General features: G+C 46.9%; 1 protein-coding gene across 4 annotated transcripts in view; it reads right to left on the bottom strand.

Moving 5' to 3' along the window:
* Nucleotides 1–21351, bottom strand: part of LOC117357102 (serine/threonine-protein kinase receptor R3-like) — a 141286-nt gene that overhangs the window by 119278 nt on the left and 657 nt on the right. For 3 of the 4 annotated variants that reach the window (XM_033937358.1, XM_033937356.1, XM_033937359.1), the window contains exon 2: nucleotides 9162–9203. The exons of the other annotated variant lie outside the window; for it this stretch is intronic. In XM_033937358.1, coding sequence (XP_033793249.1) covers nucleotides 9162–9183 — 22 coding nt within the window. In that variant the 5' untranslated portion in view covers nucleotides 9184–9203. The remainder of the gene's footprint in view (nucleotides 1–9161; nucleotides 9204–21351) is intronic. 4 annotated transcript variants of the gene reach the window in all.

Raw genomic sequence — 21351 nt, forward strand, 5'->3', positions numbered from 1 at the left:
AGTACTAGCAATAAGACTTGCTCTGTTCTTCCATGTCACCTAGATCCTCTTAAACTGGCGGTGGCTTCCTAAGGGGTCCCTTTACAAAAGCAAAGGGAGGATGGGACTTATATACTGCTTTTTCTGTGGGGTTTACATATTTTATACAGGTACTTATTTTGTACCTGGGGCAATTAAGTGTTAAGTGACTTGTCAAGAGTCACAGGGAGCTGCAGTGGGAATCAAACTTACAACCTCAAGGTGTTGAGGCAGCTGCTCTAACCACTAGGTCACGCCTCAGAACTGCAGTACAAACTGACCCCAGCACACCCTTAAGCAGGTCTTTCCTGTACATTTTCCTCTCCATAAAATCTCCAATTTTCTTTTCTATATGACAACCTACTGGCCACCACAGCAGCAAAACTAGACAGACAGCTCACCAACCTGCTGTCTTCGACCTTGGATTACAAAACCTTCAAAAAAGAAACAAAAACCCTACTCTTCAAAAAATACATAAAACCTATTTAAGACAACCAGATCCGTCTCAAGCTTCACCTACTATACTATCTACTCCAGGGCTGCCCAAGTCCGGTCCTCGAGATCTACTGCCAAGCCAGGTTTTCAGGATATCCACAATGAATATGCATGAGAGAGATTTGCCTGCACTGCCTTCTTGGTATGCAAATCTCTCTCATGCATGTTCATTGTGGATATCCTGAAAATCTGACTTGGCAGTAGATCTCGAGGACCGGACTTGGGCAGCCCTGATCTACTCCTTATCAAATCTAAAATCTTCAAATTACCCATTATGTATTACCTAATTTTACGACAATCCTTATGGAATCCACCTTATATATTTCGTAATATCATGACAATTCTTACATAATCCGCCAAGGTAATAAGAACATAAGCAATGCCTCCGCTGGGTCAGACCTGAGGTCCATCATGCCCAACAGTCCGCTCACGCGGCGGCCCAACAGGTTCAGGACCTGTGCATTAATCTTCTATCTATACCCCTCTATCCCCTTTTCCAGCAGGAAATTGTCCAATCCTTTCTTAAACTCCAGTATCGTACTCTGCCCTATTACGTCGTCTGGAAGCGCATTCCAGGTGTCCACCACACGTTGGGTAAAGAAGAACTTCCTGGCATTCGTTTTGAAACTGTCCCCTTTCAACTTTTCCGAATGCCCTCTTGTTCTTTATTTTTTGAAAGTTTGAAGAATCTGTCCCTCTCTACTCATCCCCCTCACCCAACCCTCCATGTTTTACTGTAACCACAAAAGAGCAGGAAACAAAAGCTACAAGAGCAATTCTTGCGCTGTCCCATAAAGTTTACTAGAAGTCACGTGCATTTCACAGGGCTGTACACTAGCTGACTCAGTCAAAAATAAAGAAAAGGGCAAATAACTCAACCAAAATACTAATGTTGAGTGACCAAAAAAGGATATAGCAACTATTATAAAAGTCACTCCACGTGTCTCTACAGAAAAACTCCATCAAATGCCACCCGACTGCCACCGAAGCCCATGCTCAGAGACATGAAGGCGAATAATGGCGGAATAGAAATCACTAATGTAATGTAATGTAATTTGCAAACATTGCCACTAACCCGTGACCATTTCAAAAAATTACCATATAAACACTAAAGCTATACAGTACAGCATATTTTACTATTCAGCTGAATACGAATAATGAAAAATATTTAGTCAGCCAAATACAAATATGAATAAGTGGCATCGAGCAACGTGAAATCTGAAATCGTGTTTAATTCATTAGGATTTAGTACAGTAGAGCCCCACATTATTCATATTCAAATTATTATAATATATTCAGGGTACCATTTGAGGCTGAATCGATTGCAAACATTCAGTACAGCTCTACTTACTACCACATATTTTGTAGGCAGTAAAAACACAGGCCCTCTTTTACTAAGCCATGGTGGAGGTTTCTTCCGCGGCCTGGTGTGCTAAATACTTTGATGTTCATAGAATTCCTATGAGCCTCAGAGCATTTAGCACTACAGGCTGTGGTAGAAACCTCTATCGTAGCTTAGTAAAAGGGGGAGGGGGGACATTATCCACACATTAACCAATTAGGCCCAGATTCTATATACATAGAATACATAGAGTATGACGGCAGAAAAGGGCCAACGGCCCAACAAGTCTGTCCACTCAAAGAACCCTCCCCCTAGAAGAACCTTCCCCTAAGCATTTCCCCGGAGTGAACCCACATGTTTATCCCATCGTTTCTCGAAGTCGAGCACGTTGCTGGCTTCAGCTACCTGACGTGGAAGACGTGGGAGAGTGTGGTGCAGTGGTTAAAGCTACAGTCTCAGTTCAAACCCACGCTGCTCCTTGTGACCCTGGACAAGTCACTTAATCCCCCCATTGCCCCAGGTACATTAGATAAATTGTGAGCCCGCCAGGACAGACAGGGAAAAATACTTGAGTACCTGACTAAAGTCATGTAAACCATTCTAAGCACTCTTGGGAGATCTAGTTGTATCAGCATGATTTTCTTGCCTGTACAGAGGTGTTGTCTTGCAGTGTCCATTAGTGTTCCTAGTAATGTCTCCGTGCTGTATTTGGCTCTGAATCCCGATTGTGTGGGGTGGAGTATGTTGTGATTCTCTAGGTAAGAGGCTAAAGTTTTTGCTACGAGACCTTCCATCAGCTTGATGTACAATGGGATTGAGGCAATGGGTCTGTAATTGGAAGGTTGGTCTTTTGCTCCTTTAGGATCCTTTAATATCGGAGTTATTATGATTTTGCTGAGTTCTTGTGGGAAATAACCCTCTAGTAATGATGAGTATATCCATTGTAGAAGTAGGGATCGGTATAGATAATTTAATAAATAAATAAATAAATGGCACCAGCAGCAGCAGCCACAAAAACAGACAACAGTCACATGATGGCAAAATCACACCTTTGGGAAAGGAAGGCAGCAGAAATGTAGGCCAGGGTTTTCCGGTGCCTTCCTTCCACATGAACCACACCCACAAAGGCAGTTCATAGCACCTAACTCCACTTCCAGTGTTAGCCATGCCTACAATTGTTAAGCACTGTAAAACACCTCCTTAGGCACAATTCCAGTGCCCGTCTTTTAGGTAACGGTAGGCACCTACATTTTTTTTATTGAAAGCTTTTTAACGGTGTTTTCAACCAAAGTTAGACGCCTAACTTAAGATGCTGTTTATAGAATCCGGGCCTTAGTGCGCAATAACGTAGGAATGACCACTTTCTGACCCTGACTCACCCCCTCAAAAACATTAGAAAAATTATTTAGGGCAGGTCTGCCCAAGTCCGGTCCTCGTGATCTACTGGCAGGCCAGGTTTCCAGGATATCCACAATAAACATGCATGAGAGAGATTTGCATCCCAAGAAGGCAGTGCAGGCAGGGCAGGATTAACCAATAGGCCAAGTAGGCACGTGTCTAGGGCCCGAAATAGTCAGGGGGGCCCGATGAAGGAGGGCATCAACATTGTTTTTTCCAAACAGCGATAGGCCCCTCCAGCATCGATCAGCAACGCGGGCCCCCCCCCCCCCCCCCCCGATCGGCAACACGGCCCCCCCCCCCAATCGATGGAAAGTAAGACAAGCAAGCAACGCGGGTAAGAAAGGCAACGGGAACTGTAATTTTGGAAGCGGTGCTGCTTGCCCAAAGCTTCCCTCTGAAGCAGTTTCCTGTTTCCGCCTGGGCGCATGATGGGGTGGGACGGGACAGGGATCCCAGTGTACTTGGGTGCCTGGGGGCCTTCGACGAATTAATCCTGCCATTCTCTCTCATGCATATTCATTGTGGATATCGAGGACCGGACTTGGGCAGCCCTTATTTAGGGAATGGTTAATGCTTGCAGATTTCAAAGTTATCAAGGGATGCCTGAGCATACCCATGGTACTCCATTTTTTCGCTGCTGTAGGTGCAATTAGTGTCTCACGCAGCTTCGTAAAAAGGACCTCTCTGGTACCACTTCATTTTAGTACAATGATTACTCCTGAAATCCATGTCTCTGACCTTTGGTGCCCCCCTCCTTTTGTTCTTCCATTAAACTGCACCATCTAATCTAATCTAATCTTCATTTTATATACCTAATCTACTCCCTAAGGAGCTCGACTTGGTTTACAGTTTGTTAAAAAAATGAAACATTACAAGTAAAAACTGTGGGATAAAAACAGAAATTGGTTAGATTAAATGGATGGAAAAAGTTAGAAAAAAGTATGTTGAATTGCTTAAAATTACTATATGACAGCTAAAATCAAATTAACTATTGTGAAAACAACCAGGTTTTTAAACTTTTTCAAAATTGAAATAATTGATCTACCAGTCTTAGAGAATCTGGAAGTCCATTCCAAATTCTCACCAATTTAAAAGTAAAAGATTTACTAAGCTTCCCAGTGCATTTAATACCTTTCAGAGAAGGAAATGCTAATTTGTGAATTGTAATTCTTGAATAGCAGGATCTAAAGGAATTTGAAAACCAGACATGCACACTAGAGAATGACACGGTGACAAAATTCATCACCGTTCCCGTCCCCGCGGATAACCGCGGGAAACCATCTTCATGTCATTCTTTAAGGAGAGAGGGAAGAATCAGAGTATGAATGGCCATAACCACTGACCTACAAGCTTTGCTTTGAAGAATGCTGGTGTAGAAGGACTGAGGTTGAAATAGACACTAGAAAATGACATGGGATTATTTCCCGCGGTTATCCGCAGGGACGGGAATGGTGATGAATTTTGTCACCGTGTCATTCTCTATTTTGAACTGTATCCTATGATGGACCGGAAGCCAATGGAGTTTTCTCAGCAATGGGGAAACATGGTCATACTTTCTCTTTCCAAAAATAAGTGAGTGAAGCTCAAGTGACTACTAAACTAAACTAAACTAAACCTTGGGTTTATATACCGCACCATCTCCACGAATGCGGAGCTTGGCACGGTTTACAGGAAGAAGGATGAGAGAGGAACTACAGTGGAGAGATTAAAGAGTTAGGTGTAAAGGGGGAAGGTGAGAGGCCTAAGAGGGGGGAAGTGTTACAGTTTTGAGAATAGCCAGGTTTTTAGGTGTTTGTGGAAGAGTTGGAGGGAGCTTGAGGTTCGGAGAGGGGAGGTGAGGTTATTCCAGATCTCAGTGATTCTAAAGGGGAGGGATGACCCAAGTTTGCCTACATGGGAAATACCTTTTATGGAAGGGAAGGATAGTTTAAAAATTTGGGAGGATCTGGAGGAAGTAGGGGTTGGGGAGTTCCAGGATAGAGGGATAACGGCAGGAAGGATGCCATGTAGGATCTTGTAGGCCAGACACGCACATTTGAAGTGGATCCTGGGGATTACTGGGAGCCAATGGAGCTTAGACAGGAGTGGTGAGACGTGATCAAATTTGCTTTTCGCGAAAACAAGCTTAGCTGCGGCGTTCTGAATCCGCTGAAGTCTGTGGAGGCTTTTCTTGGTTAGGCTGAGGTAGATAGAATTGCAATAATCCAATCTGGAGAGGATGATGGATTGTACTAGGACTGTGAAGTGTTTTTGGTGAAAATAGGGTCTGACTTTCCTTAGCATATGAAGGCTGAAGAAGCATTTCTTCACCAGGGATTGGAGATGTTCGTTGAAGGATAGAGAAGAGTCTAAGGTGACACCCAGAACTTTGCTTGAGAACTCGAGCTGTAATGGGGGGCCGGAGGACAATGGGATGGAGGAAGGTAGATGGTCTAATTTTGGGCCGAGCCAAAGGAGTTTTGTTTTGGACTCGTTTAGTTTCATATGCATTGTGAATGCCCAGGATTGGAGGTTCTTTATGCATGAGGATATGTTCGTGGAGAGGTTAGTGAGGTTCGAGTCAGTCTCAAGGAGGACGACGATGTCATCAGCGTAAGTGTAAAGAGTTTCAAGGGGGGATAGTTGGAGTAGTTTCAGGGAGGACATGTAAATGTTAAAGAGGATTGGGGAGAGGGGTGAGCCTTGTGGGACACCACAAGTCGGGGTCCAGGGGGAGGATGAGGTGCCGCTCATGTTAACCATGTAAGAGCGGGAGCGCAAGAATTTGGAGAACCAATCAAGAACTATGGAGCTAATGCCTATCTCGGAGAGTTGGAAAATTAGAATGTCGTGGTGGACAACGTCAAAAGCTGCGGAGAGGTCGAATTGTAGAAGGACAGCAAACTTGTTACGAGAATGCAGTTGCTGAACCTTAGAGATTAGAGAGGCCAATAGGGATTCAGTGCAGAAGTTGGGTCTGAAGCCATATTGGTAAGGTAAGAGGATGGAGAATCTTTCTAAGTAGGAAGAGAGCTGGGTAGATATGATAGACTTGAGCAGTTTGGTGAGGAGAGGGATATTTGCTATTGGACGGTAGTTGGATGGTATGGAGGGGTCTAGGTCAGCTTTTTTCAGTAAAGGGGTCAATGCGATGTGTCCCATTTCAGTGGAGAATAGGCCTGATAATAGGGCAGAATTTATGAGTTTGGTAAGAGATGTGATAGCCTGTGCAGGGATTTTCTCAAATAGGTAGGAGGGAAATGGGTCCAGGATGCAGTTGCATGATTTTAACTTGAGGCAGAGTTTAAGGGTCTGAGAATCAGATATGAGCTCGAAGACAGTCCAGGATCTGTCGGCAGGGATGGGGTTGAGAGCAGCTAGGGTGGGGTTGGGTTCGGGGGGCACCAGAGAATTGTAGGAGATTGCGGGCGGGAAGGAGCACCTTAAGGTAGAGATCTTATCATTGAAGAATGAAGGAGATGAGGGAAGAAGGGTGGAGTCATTTTTAGTGGTTTGGGAGCGCCAAATGTTGAACAATGTGCCATTCTGGTTTTTGGATTTGGAGATCTTGTCTCCATAGAAGTTCTTCCTTGCTTTTTTTAATATTGAGTTGTAGAGTTTGATATTGACTCTCCAGGCCTGTCTGTCAGATGAGGATTTGGATTTTTTCCATTTTCGCTCTAAGGCTCGACATTTTTGTTTCAGGTCTCTATGGAGTGGAAGGTACCAAGGGGCTTTATGGGGATAGGTGATGGATTTAGTGGTTTGGGGGGCGAGGGAGTGGTAGGTGGACTTGGAAAGGGCGATCCAGTTGTGCCAATTGTTTTCAGAGTCTGCAAGCTTGGGAATGGAGGGGAGGAGGTTGAGGAATTTGGTCCAGAACAGACCGCTCGAAATTTTTTTCCGGAAGGTAATAGAATTGGGGGATTGGGGTGGGGATCCGAGATGAGACATGAAGATGGGGAGGCAGAAGGCCCCTAGGAGATGGTCTGACCACGGGATGTGTTCCCAACGGGTGTCTTCGGCAGATGTTTTATAAGCGGTGAGGTCGAGGAACTGGATGAGGTCTAGGGTGTGCCCTTTTTCATGGGTAGGAGCGGATGTGGGGGGGGAGAAAGCTAGGGAGATGAGGAAGTCATTGAATTCTATCGTGTCCTTGCTGTGGAGTCGTCAAGGTGGAGATTAACGTCTCCGATGATTAGTAATCTTTGGAATTGGAGAAAGGCATTAGTTATGGTCTCGAAGACAAGGTTAGAGGAATTGGACCAAGGGATAGGTGGACGGTATAGTAACAGGATGCCCAGTGGGTGAGGACGGAGCTCATCATTGATTGAGGCTAGCATATATTCTAATGAAGCGTGGGTGCCTCTTTCGAGGAGCTGGACATCAAAGAAGGATTTGTAGAGGAGTGCCAGGCCACCTCCTTTGCGGTTGATTCTGGGTGAAAAGAGGCCTTGGTAACCATGGGTGCAGAGTTCGTTTTGTGTGAAGAGGTCGTCTTTTGAGATCCATGATTCTGTGATGCACAGGAATCCAGGATCGAGGTCCTCAAGGAGGTCCTTTAGAATTTGAATTTTATTGCATGCGGATCTGGCGTTGCAGTAAAGGGTCGGGACAGGGGTGAGAGAGTTAGAGGCATGGCAGGGGAGATTAGCATGGGGGACAGGCTTTAGAAAGGTGGGATTGACTTTGTGGGGGGTTTTTCTGGTGGGGTGATTCCTGGGGCGCGTCAGGGTGGGGATTCTGGTGCCAGGGCCAGAATTGTGACTATTTGAGGAGTCGAGCAGGTTGGGAGAGGGAGGGTTCAGGCAGAGGGAGGTGTTGAGAGATGAGCAGAGCAGGAGTATAAGGACCCAAAGGGGTGGCTTCATGGCTTTTTTTTGGTTTTTTTTTGGTCAGAAAAGGGCCTTAGCAATGGGCAGAGACTAGTAATGGACAAATTCCAGCGGAGGGGCTTAGCGATGGCTAATTGGGTAAGAGCCTTTATAATGCAATTCAAGTAAACTGTACAGATCACGATGGAATTTGAACATGGGAGACTTAAGCCAGGCAGGCAGAGTGGAGGCAGCGGACTGTTCAGCAGGGGCTGTAGGGGGCGGCGTTGGTCTCCTACGTCGGCCAATTCTTTCCCTTGCGGTGGCTGGAGCCGAAGAAGGGCTGAGCAGGAAAGATAGCAGTTTTACAGGTTTGAAGAATGGCTCAGCAAGGGCTGTTGGGGGCGGAGTTGGTCTCCCACGACGGCCAACTCTTTCCCTTGCGGTGGCTGGAGCCGAAGAAGGGCTGAGCAGGAAAGATGGCAGTTTTTCAGATTTGAAGAATGGCTCAGCAAGGGCTGTTGGGGGCGGAGTTGGTCTCCCACGACGGCCAACTCCTTCCCTTGCGGTGGCTGGAGTCGAAGAAGGGCTGAGCAGGAAAGATGGCAGTTTTTCAGATTTGAAGAAAGGCTCAGCAAGGGCTGTTGGGGGCGGAGTTGGTCTCCCACGCCGACCAACTCCTTCCCTTGCGGTGGCTGGAGCCAAAGAAGGGCTGAGCAGGAAAGATGGTAGTTTTTCAGATTTGAAGAAACGGCTCAGCAAGGATTATTGGGGGCGGAGTTGGTCTCCCATGCCGCCCAACTCCTTCCCTTGCGGTGGCTGGAGCCGAAGAAGGGTTGAGCAGGAAAGATGGCAGTTTTTCAGATTTGAAGAACGGCTCAGCAAGGGCTGTTGGGGGCAGAGTTGGTCTCCCACGCCGGCCAACTCCTTCCCTTGCGGTGGCTGGAGCCGAAGAAGGGCTGAGCAGGAAAGATGGCAGTTTTTCAGATTTGAAGAACGGCTCAGCAAGGGCTGTTGGGGACGGAGTTGGACTCCCAAGACGGCCAACTCCTTCTCTTGCCTTCCATGCGGAAGCTCAGAAACTACCTACTATGACATTTATAAACACTCACCATTTGTAAGCACCAGGCCCATCACTTTTCTGCAAATTTCCTCTGATGTTCATCAGTTATAAGAAAAAAATATAAAGTACATTTTCATTTTCTTAGAACTGCCATAATAAATATTGCTCATGCCACTGAGATAGTTCGGAATTAAGCCAAGAATGCAGGATTCTCAGACCATTGTTTTGAATCACTCTTGAGGCTTACAACATACATTAACATTTCTAAATAAAAATCTGTCGCAAGCATGATGAAAAAACAAAAGATCCAGTTTTACTGTTTATATTTCAGACATATATCAGTGGCCCTTGTACAGCCTGTTTCAGTAAGAACTGAACATTTTTATGTAACCACTGGGGACAACTCTATCAGCATTTTTTTTTTCAAAGCAGTATCAAACATCTTAGTCCACTAGACACAGTCTTAAAAGATAAGTGAAAAATGGCAGTGACGGAAGGAGTCCATATCTCATGGGTTTCCCTGGTCATTCACAAGGCTCTGACCAGGAGAGTGCAGATGGATCAGTGCCACAGGACATATAGAGTGAATTTCAGAGATGGCAATCATTTAAAAATTGTTGTTGACATTCACTGGATAAATGGAAAGATGTGGTGGTGCTGGTGATGTGTTGGGGGGGGGAGACAGTACTTTCCACTGTGATGTGTTTGGGGAGGGAGACAGTACTTTCCACTGTGATGTATTTGGGGGGGAGACAGTACTTTCCACTGTGATATGTTGGGGGGGGAGAGACAGTACTTTCCACTGTGATGTGTTGGGGGGGAGACAATACTTTCCACTGTGATGTGTTTGGGGGGGAGAGACAGTACTTTCCACTGTGATGTATTTGGGGGGGGGGGAGAAACTGTACTTTCCACTGTGATGTGTTTGGGGGGGAGAGACAGTACTTTCCATTGTGATGTGTTGGGGGGGAGACAGTATTTTCCACTGTGATGTGTTTGGGGGGAGACAGTACTTTCCACTGTGATGTGTTTGGGGGGGGAGAGACAGTACTTTCCACTGTGATGTGTTGGGGGGGGAGAGACAGTTCTTTCCACTGTGATGTGTTTGGGGGGGGAGACAGTACTTTCCACTGTGATGTGTTGGGGGGTTGAGACAGTATTTTCCACTGTGATGTGTTGGGGGGGGGAGACAGTATTTTCCACTGTGATGTGTTTGGGGGGGAGAGACAGTACTTTCCACTGTGATGTGTTGGGGGGGAGAGACAGTATTTTCCACTGTGATGTGTTTGGGGGGGAGAGACAGTACTTTCCACTGTGATGTGTTGGGGGGGGAGAGACAGTACTTTCCATTGTGATGTGTTTGGGGGGGGACACAGTACTTTCCACTGTGATGTGTTGGGGAGTAGACAGTACTTTCCATTGTGATGTGTTTGGGGGGGGAGACAGTACTTTCCACTGTGATGTGTTGGGGGGGAGACAGTATTTTCCACTGTGATGTGTTTGGGGGGAGACAGTACTTTCCACTGTGATGTGTTTGGGGGGGAGAGACAGTACTTTCCACTGTAATGTGTTTGGGGGGGAGAGACAGTACTTTCCACTGTGATGTGTTGGGGGGAGAGACAGTTCTTTCCACTGTGATGTGTTTTGGGGGGGGGGGGGAGACAGTATTTTCCACTGTGATGTGTTTGGGGGGGGAGAGACAGTACTTTCCACTGTGATGTGTTGGGGGGGGGGAGAGACAGTATTTTCCACTGTGATGTGTTTGGGGGGGAGAGACAGTACTTTCCACTGTGATGTGTTCGGGGGGGGGAGAGACAGTACTTTCCACTGTGATGTGTTGGCGGGGAGACAGTATTTTCCACTGTGATGTGTTTGGGGGGGGGAGACAGTACTTTCCACTGTGATGTGTTTTGGGGGGGGAGACAGTACTTTCCACTGTGATGTGTTTGGGGGGGAGAGACAGTACTTTCCACTGTGATGTGTTGGGGGGAGAGACAGTACTTTCCACTGTGATGTGTTTGGGGGGGGAGACAGTATTTTCCACTGTGATGTGTTTGGGGGGGGAGACAGTACTTTCCACTGTGATGTGTTTGGGGGGGAGAGACAGTACTTTACACTGTGATGTGTTGGGGGGGGAGAGACAGTACTTTCCACTGTGATGTGTTGGGGGGGGGGAGAGACAATACTTTCCACTGTGATGTGTTGGCGGGGAGACAGTATTTTCCACTGTGATGTGTTGGGGGGGGGAGACAGTACTTTCCACTGTGATGTGTTGGGGGGTTGAGACAGTATTTTCCACTGTGATGTGTTTGGGGGGGGAGACAGTATTTTCCACTGTGATGTGTTTAGGGGGGAGAGACAGTACTTTCCACTGTGATGTGTTGGTGGGGAGACAGTATTTTCCACTGGGATGTGTTTGGGGGGAGACAGTACTTTCCACTGTGATGTGTTTGGAGGGGGAGATAGTACTTTCCACTGTGATGTGTTTGGGGGGGAGAGACAGTACTTTCCACTGTGATGTGTTGGGGGGGAGAGACAGTACTTTCCACTGTGATGTGTTGGCGGGGAGACAGTATTTTCCACTGTGAAGTGTTTGGGGGGTAGACAGTACTTTCCACTGTGATGTGTTGGAGGGGTTGAGACAGTATTTTCCACGGTGATGTGTTTGGGGGGGAGACAGTATTTTCCACTGTGATGTGTTTGGGGGGGGGGAGAGACAGTACTTTCCACTGTGATGTGTTGGGGGGTTGAGACAGTATTTTCCACTGTGATGTGTTTGGGGGAGGGAGACAGTATTTTCCACTGTGATGTGTTTGGGGGGGAGAGACAGTACTTTCCACTGTGATGTGTTGGGGGGGAGAGACAGTATTTTCCACTGTGATGTATTGGGAGGGAGAGACAGTATTTTCCACTGTGATGTGTTTGGGGGGGAGAGACAGTACTTTCCACTGTGATGTGTTGGTGGGGAGACAGTATTTTCCACTGTGATGTGTTTGGGGGGGAGACGGTACTTTCCACTGTGATGTGTTTGGAGGGGGAAACAGTACTTTCCACTGTGATGTGTTTGGGGGGGGAGAGACAGTATTTTCCACTGTGATGTGTTTGGGGGGGGAGAGACAGTACTTTCCACTGTGATGTGTTGGGGGGGGAGAGACAGTACTTTCCACTGTGATGTGTTGGCGGGGAGACAGTATTTTCCACTGTGAAGTGTTTGGGGGGGAGACAGTACTTTCCACTGTGATGTGTTGGAGGAGTTGAGACAGTATTTTCCACTGTGATGTGTTTGGGGGGGAGACAGTATTTTCCACTGTGATGTGTTTGGGGGGGGGAGAGACAGTACTTTCCACTGTGATGTGTTGGGGGGTCGAGACAGTATTTTCCACTGTGATGTGTTTGGGGGGGAGAGACAGTATTTTCCACTGTGATGTGTTTGGGGGGGAGAGACAGTACTTTCCACTGTGATGTGTTGGGGGGGAGAGACAGTATTTTCCACTGTAATGTGTTTGGGGGGGAGAGACAGTACATTCCACTGTGATGTGTTGGGGGGGAGAGACAGTACTTTCCACTGTGATGTGTTGGCGGGGAGACAGTATTTTCCACTGTGATGTGTTTGGGGGGGGAGACAGTACTTTCCACTGTGATGTGTTGGGGGGTTGAGACAGTATTTTCCACTGTGATGTGTTGGGGGATTGAGACAGTATTTTCCACTGTGATGTGTTTGGGGGGGAGAGACAGTACTTTCCAATGTGATGTGTTGGGGGGGAGAGACAGTATTTTCCACTGTGATGTGTTTGGGGGGGAGAGATAGTACTTTCCACTGTGATGTGTTGGGGGGGGAGAGACAGTATTTTCCACTGTGATGTGTTTGGGGGGGAGAGACAGTACTTTCCACTGTGATGTGTTGGCGGGGAGACAGTATTTTCCACTGTGAAGTGTTTGGGGGGGAGACAGTACTTTCCACTGTGATGTGTTGGAGGGGTTGAGACAGTATTTTCCACTGTGATGTGTTTGGGGGGGGGAGACAGTATTTTCCACTGTGATGTGTTTGGGGGGAGAGACAGTACTTTCCACTGTGATGTGTTGGGGGGTTGAGACAGTATTTTCCACTGTGATGTGTTTGGGGGAGGGAGACAGTATTTTCCACTGTGATGTGTTTGGGGGGGAGAGACAGTACTTTCCACTGTGATGTGTTGGGGGGGGAGAGACAGTATTTTCCACTGTGATGTATTGGGAGGGAGAGACAGTATTTTCCACTGTGATGTGTTTGGGGGGGAGAGACAGTACTTTCCACTGTGATGTGTTGGTGGGGAGACAGTATTTTCCACTGTGATGTGTTTGGGGGGGAGACGGTACTTTCCACTGTGATGTGTTTGGAGGGGGAAACAGTACTTTCCACTGTGATGTGTTTGGGGGAGGAGAGACAGTATTTTCCACTGTGATGTGTTTGGGGGGGAGAGACAGTACTTTCCACTGTGATGTGTTGGGGGGGGAGAGACAGTACTTTCCACTGTGATGTGTTGGCGGGGAGACAGTATTTTCCACTGTGAAGTGTTTGGGGGGGTGACAGTACTTTCCACTGTGATGTGTTGGAGGGGTTGAGACAGTATTTTCCACTGTGATGTGTTTGGGGGGGGAGACAGTATTTTCCACTGTGATGTGTTTGGGGGGGGGGGAGAGACAGTACTTTCCACTGTGATGTGTTGGGGGGTTGAGACAGTATTTTCCACTGTGATGTGTTTGGGGGGGAGAGACAGTATTTTCCACTGTGATGTGTTGGCGGGGAGACAGTATTTTCCACTGTGATGTGTTTGGGGGGGGGAGACAGTACTTTCCACTGTGATGTGTTGGGGGTTGAGACAGTATTTTCCACTGTGATGTGTTGGGGGGTTGAGACAGTATTTTCCACTGTGATGTGTTTGGGGGGGAGAGACAGTACTTTCCAATGTGATGTGTTGGGGGGGAGAGACAGTATTTTCCACTGTGATGTGTTTGGGGGGGGGAGAGACAGTACTTTCCACTGTGATGTGTTGGGGGGGAGAGACAGTATTTTCCACTGTGATGTGTTTGGGGGGGAGAGACAGTACTTTCCACTGTGATGTGTTGGGGGGGGAGAGACAGTACTTTCCACTGTGATGTGTTGGCGGGGAGAGACAGTACTTTCCACTGTGATGTGTTGGGGGGGGAGAGACAATACTTTCCACTGTGATGTGTTGGCGGGGAGAGACAGTACTTTCCATTGTGATGTGTTGGGGGGGGAGACAGTATTTTCCACTGTGATGTTTTTGGGGGGAGACAGTACTTTCCACTGTGATGTGTTTGGGGTGGAGAGACAGTACTTTCCACTGTGATGTGTTTGGGGGGGAGAGACAGTACTTTCCACTGTGATGTGTTGGGGGGGAGAGACAGTTCTTTCCACTGTGATGTGTTTGGGGGGGGAGACAGTACTTTCCACTGTGATGTGTTGGGGGGTTGAGACAGTATTTTCCACTGTGATGTGTTTGGGGGGGGAGACAGTATTTTCCACTGTGATGTGTTTGGGGGGGGAGACAGTATTTTCCACTGTGATGTGTTTGGGGGGGAGAGACAGTACTTTCCATTGTGATGTGTTGGGGGGGAGACAGTATTTTCCACTGTGATGTGTTTGGGGGGAGACAGTACTTTCCACTGTGATGTGTTTGGAGGGGAGAGACAGTACTTTCCACTGTGATGTGTTTGGGGGGGAGAGACAGTACTTTCCACTGTGATGTGTTGGGGGGGGAGAGACAGTTCTTTCCACTGTGATGTGTTTGGGGGGGGAGACAGTACTTTCCACTGTGATGTGTTGGGGGGTTGAGACAGTATTTTCCACTGTGATGTGTTTGGGGGGGGAGACAGTATTTTCCACTGTGATGTGTTTGGGGGGGAGAGACAGTACTTTCCACTGTGATGTGTTGGGGGGGAGAGACAGTATTTTCCACTGTGATGTGTTTGGGGGGGAGAGACAGTACTTTCCACTGTGATGTGTTGGGGGGGGGGAGAGACAGTACTTTCCATTGTGATGTGTTTGGGGGGGAGACAGTACTTTCCACTGTGATGTGTTGGGGAGTAGACAGTACTTTCCACTGTGATGTGTTGGGGAGTAGACAGTACTTTCCATTGTGATGTGTTTGGGGGGGAGACAATACTTTCCACTGTGATGTGTTGGGGGGGGACAGTATTTTCCACTGTGATGTGTTTGGGGGGAGACAGTACTTTCCACTGTGATGTGTTTGGGGGGGAGAGACAGTACTTTCCACTGTAATGTGTTTGGGGGGGAGAGACAGTACTTTCCACTGTGATGTGTTGGGGGGGAGAGACAGTTCTTTCCACTGTGATGTGTTTGGGGGGGGGGAGACAGTATTTTCCACTGTGATGTGTTTGGGGGGGAGAGACAGTACTTTCCACTGTGATGTGTTGGGGGGGAGAGACAGTATTTTCCACTGTGATGTGTTTGGGGGGGAGAGACAGTACTTTCCACTGTGATGTGTTGGGGGGGGGGGAGAGACAGTACTTTCCACTGTGATGTGTTGGCGGGGAGACAGTATTTTCCACTGTGATGTGTTTGGGGGGGGAGACAGTACTTTCCACTGTGATGTGTTTGGGGGGGGAGACAGTACTTTCCACTGTGATGTGTTTGGGGGGGAGAGACAGTACTTTCCACTGTGATGTGTTGGGGGGGGAGAGACAGTATTTTCCACTGTGATGTGTTTGGGGGGGAGAGACAGTACTTTTCACTGTGATGTGTTGGGGGGGAGAGACAGTACTTTCCACTGTGATGTGTTGGCGGGGAGACAGTATTTTCCACTGTGAAGTGTTTGGGGGGGAGACAGTACTTTCCACTGTGATGTGTTGGAGGGGTTGAGACAGTATTTTCCACTGTGATGTGTTTGGGGGGGGGAGACAGTATTTTCCACTGTGATGTGTTTGGGGGGGGGAGAGACAGTACTTTCCACTGTGATGTGTTGGGGGGTTGAGACAGTATTTTCCACTGTGATGTGTTTGGGGGGGAGAGACAGTATTTTCCACTGTGATGTGTTTGGGGGGGAGAGACAGTACTTTCCACTGTGATGTGTTGGGGGGGAGAGACAGTATTTTCCACTGTAATGTGTTTGGGGGGGAGAGACAGTACTTTCCACTGTGATGTGTTGGCGGGGAGACAGTATTTTCCACTGTGATGTGTTTGGGGGGGGAGACAGTACTTTCCACTGTGATGTGTTTGGGGGGGAGACAGTACTTTCCACTGTGATGTGTTTGGGGGGGAGAGACAGTACTTTCCACTGTGATGTGTTTGGGGGGGAGAGACAGTACTTTCCACTGTGATGTGTTGGCGGGGATACAGTATTTTCCACTGTGATGTGTTGGGGGGTTGAGATAGTATTTTCCACTGTGATGTGTTTGGGGGGGGGAGACAGTATTTTCCACTGTGATGTGTTTGGGGGGGAGAGACAGTACTTTCCACTGTGATGTGTTGGGTGGTTGAGATAGTATTTTCCACTGTGATGTGTTTGGGGGGGAGAGACAGTACTTTCCACTGTGATGTGTTGGGGGGGGGGGGAGAGACAGTACTTTCCACTGTGATGTGTTGGCGGGGAGACAGTATTTTCCACTGTGATGTGTTTGGGGGGGAGACAGTACTTTCCACTGTGATGTGTTGGGGGTTGAGACAGTATTTTCCACTGTGATGTGTTTGGGGGGGAGAGAAAGTACTTTCCACTGTGATGTGTTAGGGGGGAGAGACAGTACTTTCCACTGTGATGTGTTTGGGGGGGAGAGACAGTACTTTCCACTGTGATGTGTTGGGGGGGGAGAGACAGTTCTTTCCACTGTGATGTGTTTGGGGGGGGAGACAGTACTTTCCACTGTGATGTGTTTGGGGGGGAGAGACAGTACTTTCCATTGTGATGTGTTGGGGGGGAGACAGTATTTTCCACTGTGATGTGTTTGGGGGGAGACAGTACTTTCCACTGTGATGTGTTTGGGGGGGAGAGACAGTACTTTCCACTGTGATGTGTTGGGGGAGGAGAGACAGTATTTTCCACTGTGATGTGTTTGGGGGGGAGAGACAGTACTTTCCACTGTGATGTGTTGGGGGGGGGGAGAGACAGTACTTTCCACTGTGATGTGTTGGCGGGGAGACAGTATTTTCCACTGTGATGTGTTTGGGGGGGGGAGACAGTACTTTCCACTGTGATGTGTTTGGGGGGGGAGACAGTACTTTCCACTGTGATGTGTTTGGGGGGGGAGAGACAGTACTTTCCACTGTGATGTGTTGGGGGGGGAGAGACAGTATTTTCCACTGTGATGTGTTTGGGGGGGGAGAGACAGTACTTTCCACTGTGATGTGTTGGGGGGGGAGAGACAGTATTTTCCACTGTGATGTGTTTGGGGGGGAGAGACAGTACTTTCCACTGTGATGTGTTGGGGGGGAGAGACAGTACTTTCCACTGTGATGTGTTGGCGGGGAGACAGTATTTTCCACTGTGAAGTGTTTGGGGGGGAGACAGTACTTTCCACTGTGATGTGTTGGAGGGGTTGAGACAGTATTTTCCACTGTGATGTGTTTGGGGGGGGGGGAGACAGTATTTTCCACTGTGATGTGTTTGGGGGGGGGAGAGACAGTACTTTCCACTGTGATGTGTTGGGGGGGTTGAGACAGTATTTTCCACTGTGATGTGTTTGGGGGGGAGAGACAGTATTTTCCACTGTGATGTGTTTGGGGGGGAGAGACAGTACTTTCCACTGTGATGTGTTGGGGGGAGGAGAGACAGTACTTTTCCACTGTAATGTGTTTGGGGGGGAGAGACAGTACTTTCCACTGTGATGTGTTGGGGGGGAGAGACAGTACTTTCCACTGTGATGTGTTGGGGGGAGAGACAGTACTTTCCACTGTGATGTGTTGGCGGGGAGACAGTATTTTTCCACTGTGATGTGTTTGGGGGGGGAGACAGTACTTTCCACTGTGATGTGTTTGGGGGGGAGACAGTACTTTCCACTGTGATGTGTTTGGGGGGGAGAGACAGTACTTTCCACTGTGATGTGTTTGGGGGGGAGAGACAGTACTTTCCACTGTGATGTGTTGGCGGGGAGACAGTATTTTCCACTGTGATGTGTTGGGGGGTTGAGATAGTATTTTCCACTGTGATGTGTTTGGGGGGGGGGAGACAGTATTTTCCACTGTGATGTGTTGGGGGGTTGAGATAGTATTTTCCACTGTGATGTGTTTGGGGGGGGAGAGACAGTACTTTCCACTGTGATGTGTTGGGGGGGGAGAGACAGTACTTTCCACTGTGATGTGTTGGCGGGGAGACAGTATTTTCCACTGTGATGTGTTTGGGGGGGAGACAGTACTTTCCACTGTGATGTGTTGGGGGTTGAGACAGTATTTTCCACTGTGATGTGTTTGGGGGGGAGAGACAGTACTTTCCACTGTGATGTGTTAGGGGGGGAGAGACAGTACTTTCCACTGTGATGTGTTGGGGGGGAGACAGTATTTTCCACTGTGATGTGTTGGGGGGGGGAGAGACAGTACTTTCCACTGTGATGTGTTGGGGGTTGAGACAGTATTTTCCACTGTGATGTGTTTGGGGGGGAGACAGTACTTTCCACTGTGATGTGTTGGGGGTTGAGACAGTATTTTCCACTGTGATGTGTTTGGGGGGGAGACAGTACTTTCCACTGTGATGTGTTGGGGGTTGAGACAGTATTTTCCACTGTGATGTGTTTGGGGGGGAGAGACAGTACTTTCCACTGTGATGTGTTAGAGGGGAGAGACAGTACTTTCCACTGTGATGTGTTGGGGGGGAGACAGTATTTTCCACTGTGATGTGTTGGGGGGGGGGGAGAGACAGTACTTTCCACTGTGATGTGTTGGGGGTTGAGACAGTATTTTCCACTGTGATGTGTTTGGGGGGGAGACAGTACTTTCCACTGTGATGTGTTGGGGGTTGAGACAGTATTTTCCACTGTGATGTGTTTGGGGGGGAGAGACAGTACTTTCCACTGTGATGTGTTAGAGGGGAGAGACAGTACTTTCCACTGTGATGTGTTGGGGGGGAGACAGTATTTTCCACTGTGATGTGTTGGGGGAGAGACAGTACTTTCCACTGTGATGTGTTGGGGGAGAGACTGTACTTTCCACTGTGATGTGTTGGGGGGTTGAGACAGTACTTTCCACTGTGATGTGTTGGGGGGGAGACAGTATTTTCCACTGTGATGTGTTGGGGGAGAGACAGTACTTTCCACTGTGATGTGTTGGGGGAGAGACTGTACTTTCCACTGTGATGTGTTGGGGGGTTGAGACAGTACTTTCCACTGTGATGTGTTTGGGGGGGAGACAGCACTTTCCACTGTCCCAGCACAGGGTGCTAAATTTTCTAGCTATGCTAGTACTGGTCACTTCCCAGAAAGCAACTTATCAATCCCCAAATCTTTTTCACGGTCTGATTTCCATCTTTTCTTGCTTGCTAACATGTCTTAAAAATTTGAATGCATACGAAATTAATTTAATAGATCTACAGTTTTGAGAGTAATTCTGGATTCCATTTTGTCATCGGATAACCAAGTAAACTCTCTTACTAAAAAGGTCTTTTTCAGACTGAAACAGTTTCGAATTATGCAGCCTTACTTAATGCAGGGAAGAAAATTATCTTAACTAGATTGCTGTGATGTATTATATACCTGGGAAACATTTAACTATTACAGAACACTGCTGCTCGTTTAATCTTTAGGCAGCATAAATTCAATCACGCCATGTCTTTATTAAGAGAACTTCCTTGGTTTCTAGCTAGAGCCCCTGCAGAGTTGAAATCCTTTTGTGCTGCTTCAGATTGTTTTACTTGATTAAATGTCATTCTTGGGACTAATCATGGCAGCCAGATAATCATTTGATGCTTAATTTTCCTTCATTTATCAGGGGATGTTGAAAAGTTATCAGCCCAACCAACTTCATAAATTCTGAGCATTATTTTGCCACTGAAGCTGAAGAGTGGTATCTTATTTCATTAAGTGCTAATCTGAAGAAACAAAATTCTATGTTTTGGTATTGTTTCAGATCATTGATTGAACCATATCCATGTCATTCTCTTCTTGGTTGGACTGAGAACTTTTCAGCACCCCCTCGTAAAGGCGTTCAATACAAGAACATTTTGGAATTTTCAACTCCAGACTGTGCAGTTTTGGAATAATGAACCTACTTGTTTTGGAAACAAAACATTCTCTATTTCTTTCTAAAAATGTCTTAAAAATATCTGTGTGATAATAAATGCTTGTAATAATGTTCTGGGTTGTTTTGTTTTTTAGATCATTTTTTTTTATTTATCAGATTTTCTATAACATTATCAAGTATCCACTTGTACAGAAAAGTTGAGTTAAGTAAATAAACAGATATACATCATGATAATATGAGACAAAGATAATAAAGAAATTTAAAACTTAACTTCAACTCAAGACCTCAATACTGAGATCCAAGAAATAGATTCAACGAGATATTATGAAAGACATTCATGGAAAAAAAAAAAAGGAAACGTGAAACATGGTCAACTGAAGGAGATGTCCAAATTAAACAATGAGCATTTATACTGTCTCTGGCGAGCGGCCGTCAAGAAAATTGTCAATTGGGTAGGATCATAGAAGACATATTTTTGCATTTGATACTGTATCACGCATTTATATGAGTGACGAAGAAAAAAAGTTGCCCCTAAAGAAGTAACACCTGGTTTTAAAGTCAGAAATTCACGTCGACGTTTTTGTGCGTCTCGTGCCAGGTCTGGGAACATTTGTATTTTATATCCAAGAAATTATTTTCATTTAGATCATTTTTTTTATATGTAAACTTCTTTGGACTTTATTGGGATTAAACATGCATTAAAAAGTTCTAGTGTGTACTAATAAACCCCCCCTTTTACATAACTGTTGCGTGGTTTTTAGCGCCGGCCACGAAGGTAACAACTCCGACACTTATAGGAATTCTATGAGCATCGGAGCTATTGCCACTGTGGCTGGCGCTAAAAACGTGATGTGTTATATGAATGGGAAAATGCCTGAAAATCAGAGAAGCTAAAAGAACCACAAATGAACCGCACTTTCTGGCCTGTGCAGATCCCTACCCTACCGCTGCCCTTCAATTTGAAGAATCCCCAGCATCTTCATAAGCATCTGTGGAACCCCAACATCATCAAGCTATTCTTGGGGACTCTTTTTTTGCTGTTCCTCCTTACACATAA

Source organism: Geotrypetes seraphini, chromosome 3, assembly GCF_902459505.1.
Source record: "Geotrypetes seraphini chromosome 3, aGeoSer1.1, whole genome shotgun sequence".
Lineage (NCBI taxonomy): Eukaryota > Metazoa > Chordata > Amphibia > Gymnophiona > Dermophiidae > Geotrypetes > Geotrypetes seraphini.